The 20184-nt window shown below is 45.8% G+C and overlaps 1 protein-coding gene across 2 annotated transcripts in view; it reads right to left on the bottom strand.

Moving 5' to 3' along the window:
- Window positions 1–7195, bottom strand: part of erfl3 (Ets2 repressor factor like 3) — a 49580-nt gene extending 42385 nt beyond the window's left edge. For both annotated transcript variants that reach the window (XM_080500766.1, XM_080500767.1), the window contains exon 1: window positions 6553–7195. In XM_080500766.1, coding sequence (XP_080356892.1) covers window positions 6553–6574 — 22 coding nt within the window. In that variant the 5' untranslated portion in view covers window positions 6575–7195. The remainder of the gene's footprint in view (window positions 1–6552) is intronic.
- Between the last annotated feature and the right edge of the window lie 12989 nt (window positions 7196–20184).

Here is a 20184-nt window from a genome sequence, read left to right as displayed (position 1 = left end):
GTGACAAGAGAGAAAGTTTAACTTGGCGCCAGACAGCGTTTCAAAACCTGACAGCCAACCACAAAGAGAGACACACACACACACACACACACACACACACACACACACACACACACGCACACACGCACACGCACACACACACACACACGCGCACACACACGCACACACACACACACACGCACACGCACACGTCCTTTTGGTGACTTCCCATCGTCCAAAATTAGATTTAGATATTTGCCCTCCACCCCTACTCCCTGGGTCCAGCACAGAGGCAGATTCCCAGATAAAAATAGCAAGAGGAACTATTCAAACACTGCTGCCTTTCCGCAGGGAGTGTCTGCTGCCTGCGCTGGACTTAAGGGGTTAGAGAGGGGTTAGGAGCACCACTCACCACCTTCCTGGGTCGGGGCAGTTGAAGATAGTGGGACACTTCAGTCACTATCATCACACTTTACAACAACCACACACGCATACATGTGCTACATATGTTGTAAAAACCACATAACATACAACTGATAAAGAATAACTGTGATTTAGGATCAGATTTGTGTGCAACACAACCTGGAAGCGAGCTGCAGGAGACGAATCAAATATAGTCCTGATGAAATACCGTATGATTTGCAAGTGTGACCAACGACATTGTAAAAACACTTGACTTTTCTTAAACTTGTTTTTATAACAGCTGCATACAACCCATACCGATTCCCACGTCGGCCCTGTCGCACTTGTTTTATCCGACTAAAGCACGCAGTGGATGCAGTCACGTACTGATGTTCTGGTATGTACATTAGCAGCCACGCTAGGTGCTGATCCCTCACTGTAAAGATGCCCTCAGCATGACCAGTATTATTGGGGTTAATCTAAGAAGATTAGGAGTATAGATTACAACGCCACTGAGGCCAAGCTGGGCGGCTGACAAACACAGAAGCCGCTGGGTGCAGCGCCATCAACGGAGGATTATACCAAACTACTGTGTCTGTGTGTCTGCTGAGGTGTGGTCAAAGGCGGCGCAACTGTTTAGGAGGAGGAATGAAGGAGGTGGGCAGCTCCGTGCCTAAACGTTGTCACGGTCCTGACAGCTTACACCCCGATCGCTGGGAGTCCAGAGCCTCACCTGAGGGACAGATCATTGTATTGTGAAGAGGATCCAAAATATAAAAAAAAAAAACCTCTCATCTCAAAGGATCAGATATATTGAGTTACCTGATCTTCAGTGTGTGTGTGTGTGTGTGTGTGTGTGTGTGTGTGTGTACCGAGATCAGTTTCTGTGGCACCGCTGTCACCCAAAAGCTGTTACATACACCCACGAGCCTCCATGTACAAGCTTTGTTCACAAGTAATACCTTGACGCTGCTGCCCACCCAGAAAAAAAAAACCTGCCTCCCTCATACACACACTCCATATTCTTTTACCACGGCATGCCATTCAACTCCCCACACTGAGTCACCTCTACAACGCTGTGCGGCTCTGTAAACTCCCCGTATTGCATTTCAATACACATGCATGCGCGCAACACAAACAGCTGCTGAATAGTGCAGGTCAATCCATGCACACCAACACACCCTGCTGCATTCTCGACATGAATTCTGATACCCGTCTGAAAAGAGACCCTTGTGTTTGTGTGTGTGTGTGTGTGAGTGCGAGTTGCGTATGATGGGGAGCACGCGAGCATTTCGGTGCCGCTCGCGTTAACGAAAGTATATTACTTTATCTCCCCGACGCAAAGCACGCTCATCATCTTTGGGAGGAATTAAAAATATGTCCGGATGAATGCGTATGGCAAGTGACCGTGTTCAGGAGAGGTTTAAATAGATGGTAGCTGTTGTGCTTTCCCCCCCTCATGTGTAATGCAACACAGCCGGCAACTATTAACCTTCGAAGCAGGAATGTGGGAGGTCCAAGAATTCCAATAAAAAGGAGCAGTATGTGCGAGTGTGTATATACACACACACACACACACATGCTCATCAAAAGTGGTAGTTATTTGTCGACAGCTCCACATGCTCAGACATATAGACTCAACCCATTACCAACTCCATCCAATAACCAATACAGTTAATTCAGGTCAGATTGAGGATGTGACCAATGCCATCGCAGCAAAACGAGGCCTACAGACATAGACGCGTGGCCCGAGGACACATTTAGTTGTGCGACTGGATTATCGGGAGTAAAATGTGAATTTTAAATGGCGTTCCGATCTCACAGTCACATAGCTGATAAAAAACAAAACAAAAACAAACACAACTGAGAGCCTAATAATCTATAAGGCCCACTGGTCTGACCTGAGGTTAATGTAAAGTTCTCTGGGTCAGGAGGGAGGGAGGGAGGGAGGGAGGGAGGGAGGGAGGGAGGGAGGGAGGGGGGGGTTGAACGGTCTGAGAGGAGTACTGGATGGCCGGGCAGTAGCACCCAAGGCTGTCAAGGGTAACGCTGCCTCACTGGCTGTGGTCTGGCTTTGCCCCCCTGGTCAAGGGCGGCACAGGACTAATGGTGGGGAGGTCCATTAGTGTCGAATGGCTGAGCACATTGTTCCCTTTGGTCACATTCCTGGCTAAATACAGACATTTCCACAACTGAAGCCCCCCCTCTACCAGAAGTCATTTGTCAACTTACTGTCACTGAAGACCATTTCAAAACTTTTATGAGGCACTGTTGTGACAGGGAAAAGTGGAGCATGCCAACTCTGCACTGGAAAGGCTCAACTCTCTCTGCCGTAACGTCGGTCTTCAAAATACTGAGTGCCCCGATAGAACGTTTTACTACGACGTAAAGCTTTTCACTGTATTCAGACAAACAACTGCATGTGACATAAGCCCTCAGTTTAATCAGGAACACTGTCATAAAGCGCTCACGGTATTCCCTAACAGCTGATATATTCATACCAGCAATCAAAGTCAATTCTTAGCAATCAATTCTTTTTTTTTTAAACAGATGAAAGATAACCCGTTTTGTTTAGAACATCATCTGCTACAAGCCTTAAGTACGCTGGCTTTGAGCGTGGTCACAGCAGGATACTGCCCCATAAACCAGGCTGTAAAACTGTACTGGGATGGTGAGCGGGAGAGGTTTTGCTGTGGTCAGCACTGCGAGGGAGTTTTCACAGATAAGGCTAATCGCAGCGCTTATCGTCACAGCGGTGGTTGAGATTGAAAAGCATATGCTCACAATCGCACACATAAACCCGCACAGGGAAAAGGTGAAATATTCCCCCTCGATTCATTACTCACAAACCACTCTTTTGTTTCCTGCCCACCCCCCCGTCTCATCTTAAAGTAGGAGAGAGTGTGTTTGTGTGTGTGTGTGTGTGTGTGTGTGTGTGTGTGTGTGTGTGTGTGTGTGTGTGTGTGTGTGTGTTCAGAATAAATAGTAATCGATAGTTTGTGGAAACCCAACAACTCATGAGAGTCAGAGAGCAACACAAAGCAATTATCAATGACACTGCACACATTGGCGAAAGATGGAGAAAAAAAACCGGCCTTGGATGGCCAAACGCACTTCTATCACTCTCTCACACACATGGATTTCGCACAGTTTCAGAAGTACGGTCGCTTCGTGTGTCAAAAGCACTACCGACCCATGAGCTACTCCACGCCATTATTACCACAATGAGAGGTGCCTGGCCCCACAAGTCCACATACAATCAGTCCCAGGCCCTGCCCCACTCCCACCATTGTCCCGCACTCCACACACACACACACACACTCACAATGGGCCACTCCAGAGCCAGGGGTCCCACTATGCAATTCCATCACACAAAGACACACACCAGTCCTTATCCCGTCAGAGAGAGAGAGAGAGAGAGAGAGAGAGAGAGAGAGAGAGAGAGAGAGAGAGAGAGAGAGAAAAGAATGACGGAGGTGGCAGGACAGAAAACTGTAACCCTCGGGGAGGCGTAGAGGAAAACGGGTGGAACACAAAAGCGGGAGTGCAGAGAGAGAGAGTGTGTGTGTGTGTGTGTGTGTGTGTGTGTGTGTGTGTGTGTGTGTGTGTGTGTGTGTGTGTGTGGGGGCGTGGAGATAACACATTAGGAAGGGAGAGACTCACCGTGGGGCCAGTTAAGACTGTGTTTCTGTAACTCCTTATCACCGGCGCTCAATCAATCATTAGCAAAGCCCTTGAGGTTGCAACTGTTTAAAAGTGTATTGGAGATTATATACGCCACCCAATGGCTGACTGACGCAACCTGTGGGATTGTCCAGCCTCCGGCAGGCGAGCCCGACCACATCAAACGGTGACAAAGCGCAGGTAAACGACGGCGATTGGTTGTGGACAGAAAGTGACTTGGACGCGGTCCAACATCACCAAACCAACACCCTTCCACCAACGACAACAGATGAAGATATTGCTCTGTCATTTCCTGCTTTATCACATCCATCTCCGCCTCAGCAAAACAAAATCCCGTCGTCTGTTGGGGCTAATAAGGTGGCTGTGGAAAAGACAACCGCGAGCAAACTGCAGAGTGATAAAGGCGAAACGGGATGTACGTAAGCTCCACGGCGGCAGCATCCCAAACATACGAGGCATAATCCCACACCAAACATCCAAGTATGTTTGATTATATTTTTATACTACACATATCTGCAGGCAGATAGATCCTTTCAATAAATGTGCTCGGTGTAAATCTCAGGATGTAAAGACAGGTTAAAGGTTAAGGCGGCGAGTTCAAATTGAAAATGCAGCAACAGAAGGAGATCGGGACAGCGACAAATCCCAACAAGTTTGATTATTCTACTATTTAGTGCTGCTATAAAATCAATCATGTGAGCTTCTATGTCTATAAAAATCTCTCATACATTAGTTGATTATCATAAGCAATAAAAAGTGTAATGACCCGAGGAATTTTAACGGCTGCGCATGACAAACATCTGTATTTCAAGAAACTAGGATCATAATAGCCGATTAAAAAATAGTTTTTCACGAAAAGTTCAACGTTAATAACAAGTTGTGACTTGTCAAAAACTTTCTCAATCCTGTCAACTTTTTTTTTTTTTTTTTTTTACAATTTTGCTCTATATTCACATAAGCTTGGGGATTTGAAATAAAATGCATAACAAGTAGCCGTGGCTGCCGGCTGTGTTGAGCACCGTCTGAATGGTTCGCACTCGCACGCAACTTAACACGGGGCCAAGTTAACCTTCTCTTCTGAACAGATAACAAACAACAAAGTCAACTACCCCTTCAGCTGCATACATCAAACCCACAGCCTAAACACAATCAATTTTTTTAGTGCCTTCCCAGAAGGACTTGAGCTATTTGCTGCCACACACACACACACACACACACACACACACACACACACACACACACACACACACACACACACACACACACACACACACACACACACACACACACACACACACACACACACACACACACACTGAGTCCCTTGTAATAAAAGGGCTACTTGTGGTGGGTTTGTGGCGTGATGTCATCGCCAGTCTCCTCCGTGCCTGCAGGGAGTGGGTGTGTGTGTGCAGGAATGTTTGGAGGGCCGAGGGGGGGCTGAAGGCTGGGGTGTAGCGGGGGGAGTCAGGAGGGGACACGGTGGGGGAAGGGAAGGGAGGGGGAACGTCCCAAGTGGAAAAGGGTCCTGCTCGGTTATTCTTTCAGTGACACACAAGTACACATGGCCCCAAGCCAAATGCTTACCAGTAACTACTTAAGAGAGTTATCACACTGGTCCTGCAGGAAAAATAAACTTATTAAATATGTATATATTGCATCAGAGAACAGCACAACTTAAAATTTTAAATATTAAGTGACCTCGGCATGCTCAGTGTTATACCCACTGAATAGCTTGAGCTTCAGATGATCAATTTTTTTTTGGCAGTTTTGTGACTTTTACAAAGAGGCACACATTTTATTGGTGACACAAATAAAACTGCATAGATGGCACACATGACAGCAGTTCCACTTCCTCCTTTATGAAGGGGATGTGGGGGGGGGGGGGGGGGGGGGGTATGCTTCAAAAGTAGGCAAGAACAAACTTATGCAAGCATTTCAGGAATTAGACATACAGACCTCAGCTGACTGCTGGGAATCCCCATTCGAATATGCTGACATGCCAAAGTACCTGACACATGTATGGTCCGTTTACGAGGTTAATATCAGCTCGATCCATATATATGTATATATACATACATATACATACATCACCTAAACGCCACCGACACCAGAAGACGAGTCTCCACGTGAGATACTGGTTCTCACAAAGCGTCTTATAGAAGAAGAAAAAAAAGGTAGTGGGATGTGAAATTGGGTTTTCAGGATGTCACTCTTGACGACCGTACAGTACCGCAGTAGAACCACTTCCTGCGAAGTACAGTAGTCAACCTGCACGCAGGTAGTGGTGAGAGCAGCTCCGGATCAACAGGTCTTCATCGAACCCCTGGAAACCCGCGTTGCTGCTTCACTCGGCCGCTTGTTAATTCATCACTAATGCGGTTTACTGTGAGCGCTGCCGATAAGTAAACAGCAAAAAAAAAAAAAAGGAAAACAAAAAAAAAAAAAAGACAATGGCGGGTGAAAGAAGACGTCGGACAAACTTACCATTATCTCCAGGTGTCTTCATTGTCTCCGCTGGAGCGTGTTTTGGCAAAGTTTGCCAAACTGGAACAATTCCACGAAGTTGCTGGTGGAAAGAAAAGTCAGTGTGTCGGCCTCTTCCTCCTCCTCCACCCTCTTCCGCCGCTCCGGGCTTCAATGTGGGGGAAAACTCGCTGGAGACACAACCACAACGCGAAACTTTTTAACAACTGCCGCTCTCCGCGTCTTCACACCCCCCCCCCCACCCCCGGGGGCCGCCGCCGCCGCGCTCCTCCGCCTGGTTCCTCCGGTTCTCGAACGACCCGAAAGACGCGCTCGCTCTCCGGTCAAGAGACCTCGCCGCCTCCTCTCGCGTCTCGTCCAGTAAAAACTCGTTAAAAAATATATTTTCTGCTCGGGAAGCGGCCAACCAACCAACCGTCCGAAGCGTCCGTCCCGTACCGGAGGCAGCTGGGAGGAAAACAAGGCTTCTCTCTTCTTTCCTCAACAAGTTACGTGACTAACTGTCCGGGAGCTGTTTACGCCGACTCGACGGCATCTTTCCACGCTGTTTGACGTCCCTCCGCCGCGGCGCGCTGTTACTTCTCGGACAGAAACTAACGTTAGAAAGGAACCTCTCTTTCTTCACCGACTTTTTTAGTCCTCCACTCACTCTCACACCACTCAGTGCGTGTCTCTCTCTCTCGCTCTCTCTCGCTCTCTCTCCTCCACTCCCCCCTCCCCTCGCCTCTCTCCGTCCTCTGGGTGTCGTGTTTCGCTCGCTCTCTTCCGAGTGGGGCCCGCCCACACTGACGGGAGACGCGGGTGGGGAGGAGGAGGAGGAGGGAGGGAGGGAGGTAGGGAGGGGGGAGGGGGGGTAACGTGGCGAGTCACGCCCACTCACCACGAGCTATGGGGCCCGGGCTGGCGTCACTGCAACACGCGGCGTTGCCCTGGAGACCGTTAACAGAGCGCGCTGCCGTGCCGACGTCACATCCGAATTCTACGAATCGGGAGAGGCGCGAGAAACGAGCCCCGCGCGCAGCGCGAGCGTGGAGAGTTACGTCAATCTCGGGTTAGAGTATTAATTAAGCCGCTTCATATCAGGATAATTACACTGATTAAAGCCAGCGAAGTTGCACAAAGGCGTCAGTTTGCGATTAGTTCTGGAAGCAGAACATATAAACACATCATCGGAGTGTGTTTTGTTGATTAAGCGCCTCGCAGTTTGAATTTAGTCATGACAAGGTTGTTGTTGTTTTTTTTTTTTTTTTTTTTTTAAATGGGTCCTGATAGTTCAAATCTGTTCTAACCAAGGTAAAATACATCATAAACTACACTTACTGTTTGCTCTGGTTCTCTGGAATGTGTTTCTTTAAATGTTTGACATTGCATTGTTTTTATTTAAAGAAATAACATTACTTGGAAGACAGACATCTATTGGATGACGGGAAAAGTGATCAGAAGACTTAATTTTGACTGAAAACCAGGTTATAAATGTCTTTCCATAGAGGAGCATTAGCCTTTAATTTGGTGAATGTCTTTTTTTATTTGTTTTTTTGGTGTCTGTTTTAGGTGGAATTCTATAAAATGTCTGGGAAAACAAACACTCCCCCCCAAAAAAACAAAAAAACAAACCCAAAACAATAACAAAACACCATGATGTGTTTGCTGTCTTTATTTGATCTTGTTGTTTCCACCTTCATTAGTGTGTCTTGCAGATGTTTTGCCAAATTTGCATATGTTGTATTCTTGTAAACCAAAATAAACGTTGTGCAAATGAGGCTTGGTTTTTACTGCATCAATGTTGTTTTGCATCTTTTTGTGAGTTTCTTTTTTACTGTGGCTCATATATTTTATTGCATTCATCACCAGAAAGGTTTATGGTCATTTGCTTTTTTTTAATGGAACTATTTAGTTGTGTCAAATATCTTGCAAGCTGTTTGGTGGTTTGTTGTTGTTTATTTTGTTGAGATTTCTAATGTTTGTTTTTCGACAAGACCAGCGTCCCACTGATTCTGCTGTTATGTTGTTTTATTATTCAATTTTCTATGTAGGTATTATACATTTATGGCGATGCTAACTCACATCTTATTTTCATCCACTTTATTTAGTCTTTTCTAATGATATAGTCTGTATTTTGTAGAAAGACACCAGGGATCCCCCCTGACAAGTTAGAACAAAAGTTATGGATTCATAACTGTTCATTAGTTGTTGTTTTTTTTTAAGTGTTTTTTCTTTTTCTTTTTTTTTGACTGTTTGGACGTTTCATCTTTGTTTTGCGTGAAATTCTGCTTGTGCAGATTGAGACACAAGCAGATCTTCACATGTATCAGATGAAATGAAAATGTGTCACTGTCCTCACTCTGAAGCTGAGTCGATTGTGAACCCGATTGTTTTTGTACAAAAAAAAAAAAAAAAAATTGGAAGCCATTGTATGAAGTTTGTTCATCAGTTAGACCTTTGAAAACAGTAACAAGTGTGTATATTCATAGACTGAGAATCAGTCACCATCTTTAATTCATTCATATTATCTGACAACAGCAGTCATTTTACTTCAGAAATCATAAGAAACGTCCAACTGGGAAACTTTACTGAACTACAAGAGAATGCACTTTCTTATGTCACAACATTTGTTGTTGTTGTTGTTTTTCCTAAATGGCAGCTTTGTCTTTATTTAAAAGTTAAAAATTTTTTTAAAAAGCACATTCACAGAAAACAATCAAATTATCTTAAGAAACAACTTGGGCGTAATGTGAAAATCTTTTGTTCGTATTCTCTCGTGCAGCTCAAACTCCCACTCTCTCTCGACAAACTGTGTAACTCACAGTCAAACTCACTCGTTGTGCATCAGTGCAAAGGATGCATGTTGCTTTTCAGTGCAACATCATGTTAAAAAGTCTTTGGCCTGCTCACAGTGTAATCTCCCCATTGTCCTGCCCTCACTTGTTTTCTCTCAACCTGAAATACGGACTTTCTGCTTCCTCTCCGCCAGATATGAAACCGTCTCATGGTATCTGAGTGGGGCGAGGCGTCGTACACGAGAAGTGAAGAGAATCCCCCTTTTCTTGCTCTCGCCTTCCTGTACCCCGGCACCTGGCTTTGTGTGTATGCGCCTCACTGACCGCTCTGTTACGTCAGCGACACACACCGCTGCCCTGCCTTGTCAACAGGATGACACAGTGGTAGTAAAACAAAGTAAACAACGTCCCCTGACAGCTGCAAAGTCCCCGCGGTGTGATTTACTAACAGGATTTCTTCTCCCTTCATTGACCATTCTCTGATAGGCTCGGGAAGCAAACTCTGCTCTGCCTGATAAGAAACAGGACTAAAACAAAGCCATTAAAAGTGGACGCTTAACCCCCCCCCCCCCCCCCCCCCCCGGTTCAGGAACTGTTTTCCTGTCTTGTCTTCTTCACTCGCACAGGCCCACATGACATTGTCTCGCACAGAAAGTGACAATAGGGCACACGGCTGGGAACCACAGCGTTACCCTTTTCCCTCGTCCTTCATGTTTACTCGTATCTCTGGCGGGGGATGCAATCTGTTTCGGCGCGTATCTGACACGTATCTATCATTTTTCCCTTTTCTGTATTTTTGATGTCTGTATTTCGGGTTCGGGTTCGGAGCTCGTCACAATCTCTTTATACAGAGGGCGAGATAAGAGAGAGTGATATCAAAGAGCTGAGAGTAAGAGAAGGTACAGAGAGAGAGGAGAGGGAGGAAAAAAATATATAAAAAAAAAACCCCATGACAGTCAAATGGGAGTGATTTAGTGCTGTGTGGACAAATGACTTCTGCTGTTTGATATTTCTGTGTGTGTGTGTGTGTGTGTGTGTGTGTGTGTGTGTGTGTGTGTGTGTGTGTGTGTGTGTGTGTGTGTGTGTGTGTGTGTGTGTGTGTGTGTGTGTGTGTGTGTGTGTGTGTGTGTGTGTGTGTTCTCTCTATTGTAACTCAAGCGCGGGAGATGACATTTACAGACAAATCTACAGAACAGTACATCCTGAACGCTGATAAACAGCACTTCACTCAACACCCTGCGTCTCTACCACCCATGTCCTCCTCCTCCTCCTCTTCCTCCTCCTCCTCCTCCTCCTCCTCCTCCTCCTCCTCCTCCTCACCCCCTCCTCCCTTGCCGTATCCACCTCTCCTGTTTTCGCTCCTCCACTCCATGAGCACATTGTCCAGCCGTCTTCTACCACTCATATCAGCATCCATACGTCCATCTCTCCTCCCTCGCTCACACCTCCTCGGTCCCTCCTTCTGCTCCCATCCTCTGCCACCTCTCCATGACTGTAACGCTTTTTCCGCCCTCACACAATCTCCTACATTTATTTCCACAGGTAGGTTCATCTATACCACTCCAACTGAATAAGTGAACGTCTCCTGTTTTCATCCACTGAAAATCGACCCTTAATGAAAATGATTATAAAATGAAATAAGGGAAATATGTATGTTTGACCATAAACCTATTTGTCCATGCCGTCTTTTATGGTTTTCTTTCACTTCTGTCTAACTATTCCTTCACAGATGACTGCAGTCATCCCCAGATAATTATGATGCCAAGATCAATTAGCAGAGAATTAATAGCATTTCACATGTAGAATCTATTTGCAGCAGTGTCCTGGTGTCAGACAGCGATTCACTGTTGACAGCGATTGACAAGAACTGATATGGTTACAGCTCACTTTTCTCTCTCGACTGCCACCAGACTCTGCTCGCATCTCCGGTCTTAATGCGTTAGTCTTTGGGTGTTATTGAGCAGCTTCGGCGGCACAAAAATGTACCTCTCTACCCCAAACAAGCAAACAAACAAACAAAGACTTTAGGTGGAAGTCAACCTATTGCACCCGTGTTCTAAAGCAAATGATATTTCCTGTCTAATATGTTTGACCAAAATAATCGAACAGAGAACTCTGAGCCTTGGACTAAGTACACCTTCATGAAGCCAAACCCCTCGACAAAAATCAACTCTTATCTTCAAAGTCTTCAAAGAAACCAACCCCTATTTGAATCACTAATATTAAATATCTTTGAATATTTAGAATGCATTCAAAAAAACAACCTGAAATACATGTCAACCAGTCTCGTGTTACAAGGAGCCATTTTTACTGTCAACAAAGACATTTATTCCACGTAATTTTCATTCTCATTCATTTCATAGCCTATCAACATTATGCGCACTCATGAAACCTAAGAAAAAATGTCAGCTTTCTAAACTCCTCTGTGTCCAGCCCCATGGAAATACCGGCAACGGCACGCTGCCGTATTGATCGTACCGCCGAAACGCTTGCAAGTTCAACGCATTTATTTTGTTCTGTACATAAACTCCCCACATCTGCAATGAAATTCTCACATATTGTGCCGTCGTCTCATATTCCAATATCTTGACAGGAAACTTTGACGCGGCCACAAGTTGGCAAGTGGAGCTGATGATCTGTTTGACGAACAGCGACTATCACAGAGGAGCCTTGTCCTATTGGTTCCACATCATCCGTAACTCCTTCTATCACCCATCCCGCCCTTTTTCCATCCCCTCTGAGCTCCCTGTGACTCTGCCCGTCCCTAATCAGAGTGACAGACAGACGCTGCGCAGAGAAAGACGGGGAGAATGAAAGGGAGAGCCGAGATTTTGTCATTGGTGTGCTTGTGTGTATGTGAATGCTCACAGTTGGGTGGGTGTGAACGTCCCCAGACATCTTCCCTCGAGATTTCAAACTCGCACCCACCCCCAATCCTCTCCTCTCCTCAACCAGCGAGGTGGCATCCAATGTAAACGTGGATCGCATGACAGAGATTCTCACGAAGCAATTGAAACTTATACCCAAGTTACTGTTGAGTTAGCCAAGAAAAAAAAAAACAACAACAAAAAAACTGCACACTTTAAAAAAAAAGAAAAAAAGTTTGTATCAGTGCATGGAGCAAGAGTGTGCGTGCGCGCGTACACACACACACACACACACACACACACACACACACACACACACACACACACACACGCACGCACACGCGCGCACACACACACACACACCGGCTTCTTCTGGCCTGTGCCTTTGCAACACAGATGGCTTGAGTCAGTGTAATTACCGTGGACAATGGGTGTGGTAGCCCACTAACCAGTGCCACCACAGGCAGTGCACACACACACACACACACACACACACACACACACACACACACACACACACACACACACACACACACATTTTGTATGCACAACCTGATTTCAGCAACCAATAGAAACCCGGCGGGTTTACAATTCCATAACAACCAGCGGAGGTGTAACACTGCATGTGCATACATCCTTTTTCATGATTCATACCCATGAACATGGCGAAGAACAGCTCGAGGTGCATGAGTACACACTAAGTTTCTCCCCTCACTTCACCTTAATGGCGATCATTCATTCTCTGCGGTACGATTATCCGTCATCTGTAATTATCAACTTCAGACAGCATTGTGTGAAAAGGCTGTAGCAGAGATATAAAGCCTTGTTCAGCTTTAATTCTTCATGTGGAGAACATGAACGGAAGGGAAAAAGGTTTAACTTTCTGTGTGTGCCAGTGAAAAGCAAACGGAAGATGGGTTACCAGACTAAGAGGCAGGGAGGGCGAGAGCAGACCGGATGAAAGAGAAAAGCCGGCAGCTGAGGCGACAACAAGTGCAGCAGGGTGGCGGTTAATGCCCCCCCCCCCCCTCCCCTGCCCCTCTCACACACACACACACACACCCTCCAACCTCATCCCTGTAAAACAGCAAGTGCCCAAAAAGACAGAGAGGGAGAGGGAGGAAGAGAGAGCACAGCAGCGGAGAATAAGGAGTGGGTGAGAGAGACGGAATAAGAGAGTCAATGGGTTCTTTGTCATCAAAGAACTTGTTTATTTTCAAGCCTGCCAGTCCAACAGTCATGAGACACAGCCAGATAGCCTATTACTCCCTCTGTCTCTGTTTTTTCCTGCTCACACCCCTGAACAGAATCATTAGTATGAGTGCACAAATGCCCCAAATATCAAAAGTCTGATAAAAAAACAAACAAAAAAAAAACACATGCAGAGAGAAAAACTGCTCACAAAAAGAGATTGCTGCCCTGTGAAAGTTCTTTGGGATGCTGGAGGGAGCGATGGCCACTGTTTGCATTAAGCGGCCTAATTATAATCACTTATGCATGCCCATCCGGTTCTGTTGGTTGTCTTTGATACTTCAAGGTAGCCACCAAATCCAACCCATCATTCCTAAGAGCGAAGCCTTTTTTTTTCTGTGTGAATCATGGTCGTCATGTTTCTAGATCAGTTGGTATTTTGTTTTTAATATTTGAAATGTTTTCCTTAATCTCCAGTTTTGTTGAGGAATCTTTACTTTCATTCGATAAATGCAAGAATTAATCGAGTCAGCTGGGAGTCGAATCGTAGGTGCTTGAAGGTATGATTCCCCAAAGACTTACTTTTGAGACTTGGCTTCAAATTAGCATGGAAGCGATCTTCAATGTCAGTCAATATTTATTCACACATCCTCCTCTACATAAAAAAAAACAAAAAAAAAACACCCAGTGTCCAACCGTCGAGATGAGATGCGAGGCCTCCACACAGTTATCCCCTGTGTGCGCATTCTCCCTCCTTCTTGCCCTCACTTTCTCTCTCACTCTCTCCCCCCCAGCTGGTATTCACACATGAGTAATGGGATTACCACAGCGAGTGGCGAGGTGGTGGTTGGTGGTGGAGGAGGTACGGTTGTGGGAGCATGATGTTGGAGGACGAGTGAGACAGAGGAAGGTGGGGATCAACGGGAGGGTCGATGGAGCAGCACGAGGTTCAGTTGGAACAGGAGCAGACAAATGAGGGGAAACGGCTTGATGATGGTGAACGAGCACACAAGTGCAGAAAAAAAACAAAAAAAGCCAACGTAAACACACATACAGTCTACGTGCTAGACATTTTTTTTTTTCTGACAGCATCAGAGTTGAATTGCCTGATGTTTAAGATTCAGGGCCACTCAAAGAAACCCATCGTGACTTACTATTTTCATCTGCGAGGCCCGAGACAGAAAAACCGCACTCTCTTTTTGTTGGATTACCATGGCAATGAGGGAGCTATTCAAGAACAAAAAGCTCCTTTTGCGGCGGGTAAAGTATGGAAAAAGCGAGCGGCCAGTGCCCATATGAAAGCGGGGTGGTGGGAGTTGGAAAGAGAGGGTAATGTGAGAGCGGTTGGAAGGCACAGAGAATGTGTGTTATATTAAACCAATGTCTGGCAGGGTGTCAAGTCTGTAATATATACAGAGAGGGAGAGGAGAGGGAAGGGTAGAAGGAGCAAAGGAAGGGAGATCAGTTAATTTAGCTCCGGGGACGTGACATTGATGGACGCGGCGGTGGGGGGAGGACCGAGGGAAGGGAAAGGAAGAATGTAACCTGTTCATGTGAGGGGGGGATGGGGGGGGGGGGGGGGGGGGGGGGTGGCAGAGGAACGTGAGCGAGGCAGGAGGGGTGTTAAGGAAGGTGCAGGTGTCAGGCTGGAAAGGAGAGAGGTATGCCTGGCCGTGTGACAGTAGCTATATTGAGCACAGCGTGTGTTGACACTGTCTCCTGCATCTCACCGAGGAACAAACTCTTCCTATTGGCACCAGTGCAGAACTTCCTCTTCCTCTCTGAACTCCCCCTTCCACCTCGCGGTGACCAAAGAGCAAGCCCTTAAATCCTATCTGCTTATCTTTGAACTTGGATTTGTTTCTTGGTCTCCCGCTGCTGCATTTCGCCTCACGATCACCTGTTTCCACTCGGCACGATCGCCTGTCACTCTTCAGCTCTGTGCGCATTTCTGTCTTCTTCCTCTTTTCTGCGTCACCTCAATTCAGTTACGCACTATTTGCATGTATGAGAGGGAGCTGCTATCATTAGAACAACAACTAAACACTTTCTGCAGCACAAATTGCGGTTGAGGCTCCTTCTCCTAATTCAATGTTGTTGACAGTTTGCATTGATTAGGAAAGCAATGAATAATGAAGCAAATTCGCAGAATGCTGAAATAGTAATTAAAGAGATTTGAACCTACCTTTATTTGGCAGAATTATCATTCACCTCATCAGATTTCCTCAAACCCTCCACTCATTGTAATGACTTTCAACGCATTGTTTTGTTTACTGGATACAACATGACTATTTTTGTTCCCTCTGGTCTAAATAGTCACGTTTTCTGCTGCAACAACCGGCAAAAATATTAACTGACACCTGCTCAACACCAAACAAAAAAGCTGTTAATGTTTGCAGGTGAATTCAGTGGAGCTGTTAGCCACTATTGAAGCAACACATATCCAAGAATAGATCTAAAAGCTGCGTAAAGACTGGACTTTGATTCATCAGCTGCCGTTACAAGACGAATGCAATAAAATGCTTCGTGTCAATAGATCTGCCGCATTATATGCATTTGAGTAATGACTGGCTACATGTTCACCCCCTCAATTTATTGCATAGATACACGTTCATCCCATCGATTCCCGAAACAACCTGCTCAACATCTTATGGTTCCCACTTTCTGAAGTGTGTCCTCGGTTTTGTATCATTTAACTCATGGCACACAGTGACAGGATTAGAACTTTTGCCTCATGGTTGAGTTCGTGGCCCTTTTCGGTATTTTCCTCCCTGTATGTTCATAATGAGTGTTTTTTCTAGACACTCTGGTTTCTTCCCCAATGTCCAAAAACACACATTTGAGGTGAATTGGTGACTGTAAATAGTCCGTGGGTGTGAATGTGCGTTTGTGCGATTGACTGTTTGCCCTGTGATCCTGAGTTGGATATAGTGATGGAGTGTGTTTGGGGGAAGACGCTGAGAGGCGTCCCAGTGGTGGATGGGTACCCTGAGCGGTGTTGTTTATAAAACTCAATATAAGGCACGTCCACTTTATTTGTATTGCAGATTCTAAGCAAGAATGCGACTGAAGTGCTTTATATTAACAAACATTTACAAATAGCAAGAGCAAAAGCTCGAGAGGTGAATTAAAAGGAAAGAAAAGCATCATTGTGAAATAAAGCTGAAAGAAAAGGAGCTCTTATGGCGCATGAATGTGGTCAGTCACTTTATTTTTAAAGTTTTTATCCACTTGTGTTCAGTAACTGTAACTAACTCTTTTCATGCAAACTGTTGGTGAATATAGGAAAAGATGAGAGTATATCAGAGCTGACAAAAACTTTTCTGATAAAAAAAACAAAACGTTTGTGTGTGTCTTTGTCGCATGTTCTGTATTTTCTTTTTCAGACGCCAGGGTCAGATCCAGTAACAGCCTCGTCTCTCTCGCCCTCAATTAGTCGTCCTCACGCTGGGATAAGTCAGGGTCATTTTGATTGGATCACCCAAAACCCTCTCACCCCGGCGCCCCCCGGCTACCGCAGGCTCACCTCATACAGGGAATAGTCATGACCCGAGGACAGATTCTCCTGCAGCCAGAGCCACAGACGTCTAACGAACGTGTTTTACTGAATGTGACTGCGGATGACATCCAACAGTGCGTCGACGCAGATGGCCACGAGCGATATTTGTGGGTATTTTCAAAGTTAAAAACAAAATACTTCACACCTTCTCCCTGACACATCCTCAGCAGTTGCATCATGTCGTAAACACTATCTGCTCTTTTCACCCGGAGGACGGTCCTGCAGGATCTGTCTGTTCGGCCCGGTTACCCTCGACACCTCAGCCACCCCACCCCACCCCACTCCTCTTCCTCCCTCCGCCGTCATCAGCTGGGCATGGAGACAGCAGGCCTGTAGGCGGTTCAGCTATGTGTCATACATTACATGCCAGTGCAGGGGAGGAGGACTGACACAGAGCATGTGTTACACTTGCTCAGTTTGATGTGCTCTGCCCTCGCACAGGCACCACTGTGGGTGGCATAGCTATGTGTCATAATCACCATCATCCTTTGCTTTGTCGGATTTCTCCGCGTATGTGCGTGCCTGTGTGTGTGTGAGGGATTGTTTTTGCTGTGCTGTAGGTCCTTTTGTGGAGGTGCTGCGCAGTGGGCTCATTCACAGTGTGGGAGCTGCTGTTGTACAGTGGCACTGATTCATTTTTTTTTTTTTTCTGACCCATGAGTGCCGTTGTGTACCGCGGCGGTGTGACGGCTCATGTTTTACATCACGCAAGTCCTCGAAGTAATTATGCTCGCCCTCCCTGCTGCTGGGGTGTCTGATCTGTAAGTTCTGCATCTCGTTTGAGAGAAGAGACGTGATGAAGCACATTATAAGGGAGGAACAAATCACCGCTCAAAGACCGTTTAATGTTAACCCAGCTGCTTCTCATGGCAACACTGTGTGATCTTTATCATTGGCTATAAGTGATGTCAGTCATTTTGAACAGGAACCGTATGACAAGACCTCAATTCAACTAAATTCACTTTTTTTCCCCCCCAAGTCCAACTATTCTACAAGTTTTTCTTCCTGTGCATACGTGGGCTTCCTCCCAAAGGTCCAAATCCTGCATTTAAGGTCCACTGCTGATAACATTTACCATATTGGTGAAAGCGACTGTGAATTTCCTTCTCTCCGCTTGACCTGTGATGGAGTCGCAAACCTGTCTGGAGTAAACTGAGCTTTTATAATCATGCTTCACAGTTGTTGTCCAGCACACTGCTCGCATTGTTTAGCCTCGCGTTACTAAACTCTCCTTCTTTCTTCGTCGCTGCCTGGTAGTGGGTGGAGCACGTCAATTAACTGGGAGACCCTGCAGTATGAAACACTCGTGTGTCGCAGTATTCAATGTGGACTTTGTTGGAGTGCAGAGGAAGAGCCTGTTCCTGCTTCCAAAGTGCGACCGACAAATGAATACTCTTATCAAACACGCTGCTCTGCGTTGGAGTTTGCATGTTTTTTTGGTTTTTTTGTGTCTTTTTGTCCTGATGATCACCTCTTCTACATTGATGCTACATTGCGCTGTATTGCACAAGTAACTGCGTGGGAAAGTATGTGTCTATACTATGCACAGGTTTCCTGCATCATGATAGAATCTGTAATTGTTTTGCCTCAGCAGGGAAGGTGTAGGTGGTCACAGCAGAGCATTGTCTCCGTCTGTTTTATTGCTCTCCGTGTGATTTTGCTCCTTTGACTGGCCAGGTAATGAAAGCCTTAACAGACAAGTCGTGTCTTTTCGAGCACAATTCCAGATTGTCGGTGGAGCTCACGGACATCAAGTGTGGAAATCTTCATAATGGCCAACATTGACATGACTGGATGCAAGAATGTCACAACTACCCTGGAGTCTGAATTTATGACCGATTACGATATTCATCTGGCTCAAAGTTTGCTCTTTCCTCTACTATGTTCGTCACAGTATTACTCATAGACAAAACCTTGACTGTCACTGCTGAATGTGGAAGTTCACTTGATTTCTGAGAAGTCTGACAGAAGGAATCTGAACTGAAGGTCTACTCAACTATGTATTTTAAAAGCCTTTTCACTTCTTCCTCAGAAGCTGAAATTGGCAGAAGTGTTTGAACATTGACCCGAGACATCAGGCAGCTCCATAGTTACATGAGTCTGAACATCGACGAGGGCCTTCGTAGACGAGCGAAGACGGCGAGAGTCTCTCTGGGTGTGGGGAATCGTGGGGTGAGAGGAGGAGTGAGCTCTTACGAGGGCTTCACGGGGCGGCAGGAGCTCGGGGGTGATGTGTCATTCAGCGGGGTGGGTGGCTTCCTGGTTGTGTCCTCCATTAGTGCGTTCATGTGTGTTCAGATAATTCACAAGAGTATTTGCGATGATGATTCAGAGGAAGCACTAATGGCTGCCACGTCCTTATCTCTCCCAGAGTGCCCTGTTCATTTCCATGGAGTGGCAGCATCCTGCCTTCATTCAGACAATCTGCGTTTTATTGACAAGGTGACAGACGCGGAGAGAACGACGGGAAAGATAGGAGGAGGAGGTTTACACGGCACAATCACATCAATGGTCTCACCGAGGCATATTTACGTCAGGCCGAATAACACCGTTGTTCTACATTTCCCCGGAGAAATAAACTGTAAACACCGCGTTGAATGAAAAAAGATGACAGGAGGAAAATAAAGCGAAACAAGCGTTCGTCACACAGCTTGAGGAAGCAATGTTTGCTTAAGACGTGTTCCTTTTCTCTTTGTACACACACCTTGATTTGACTTGGTAAAAGTACTGATAAGACAAGGCCAAGTCCAACTGAGATCTATTCAAAGAAAAGCGTGCGATGAATGAAAGGAAATGAATTCATTTGAAGTCTCTCAAAGGGCAATTTCTCTTAAAGCAATTAGAGCTGAATCCAGTTTAGCCTGGTTGAAAGAAGGATGAAACAATGATTGTTCACCATTCCTGCAAAAGCAAATGAACCCAAATGACTTGAAGCGATGGCGTTGCCCTTGTCGTACCCACTCGAAAACTGTGAGAGGTGTATTTACTTGGGTTACACTTTATATAATATACTATACAGTGGCATGCCATTCAATTAACTCTTATGTGAGTTAAAGTGCATATTTTCCTTCGAAAACCAGGACTATCAAAGAAAAACCACTATGCTTACCAGCAGAAGTTCATCTATCGTCTCTCCCATATTGTTCAATAGGGGACTGGAGATGAATGCCGAGACACAATGGTCTGGTCACCGGGAGAGAAACTCAACCACACACACTCACAGTCACACCTGCCGGCA

The sequence above is a fragment of the Blennius ocellaris genome (genome assembly GCF_963422515.1).
Source record: "Blennius ocellaris genome assembly, chromosome: 8".
Classification (NCBI taxonomy): Eukaryota; Metazoa; Chordata; class Actinopteri; order Blenniiformes; family Blenniidae; genus Blennius; species Blennius ocellaris.
This window is presented reverse-complemented; position numbering and strand designations above follow the sequence as displayed.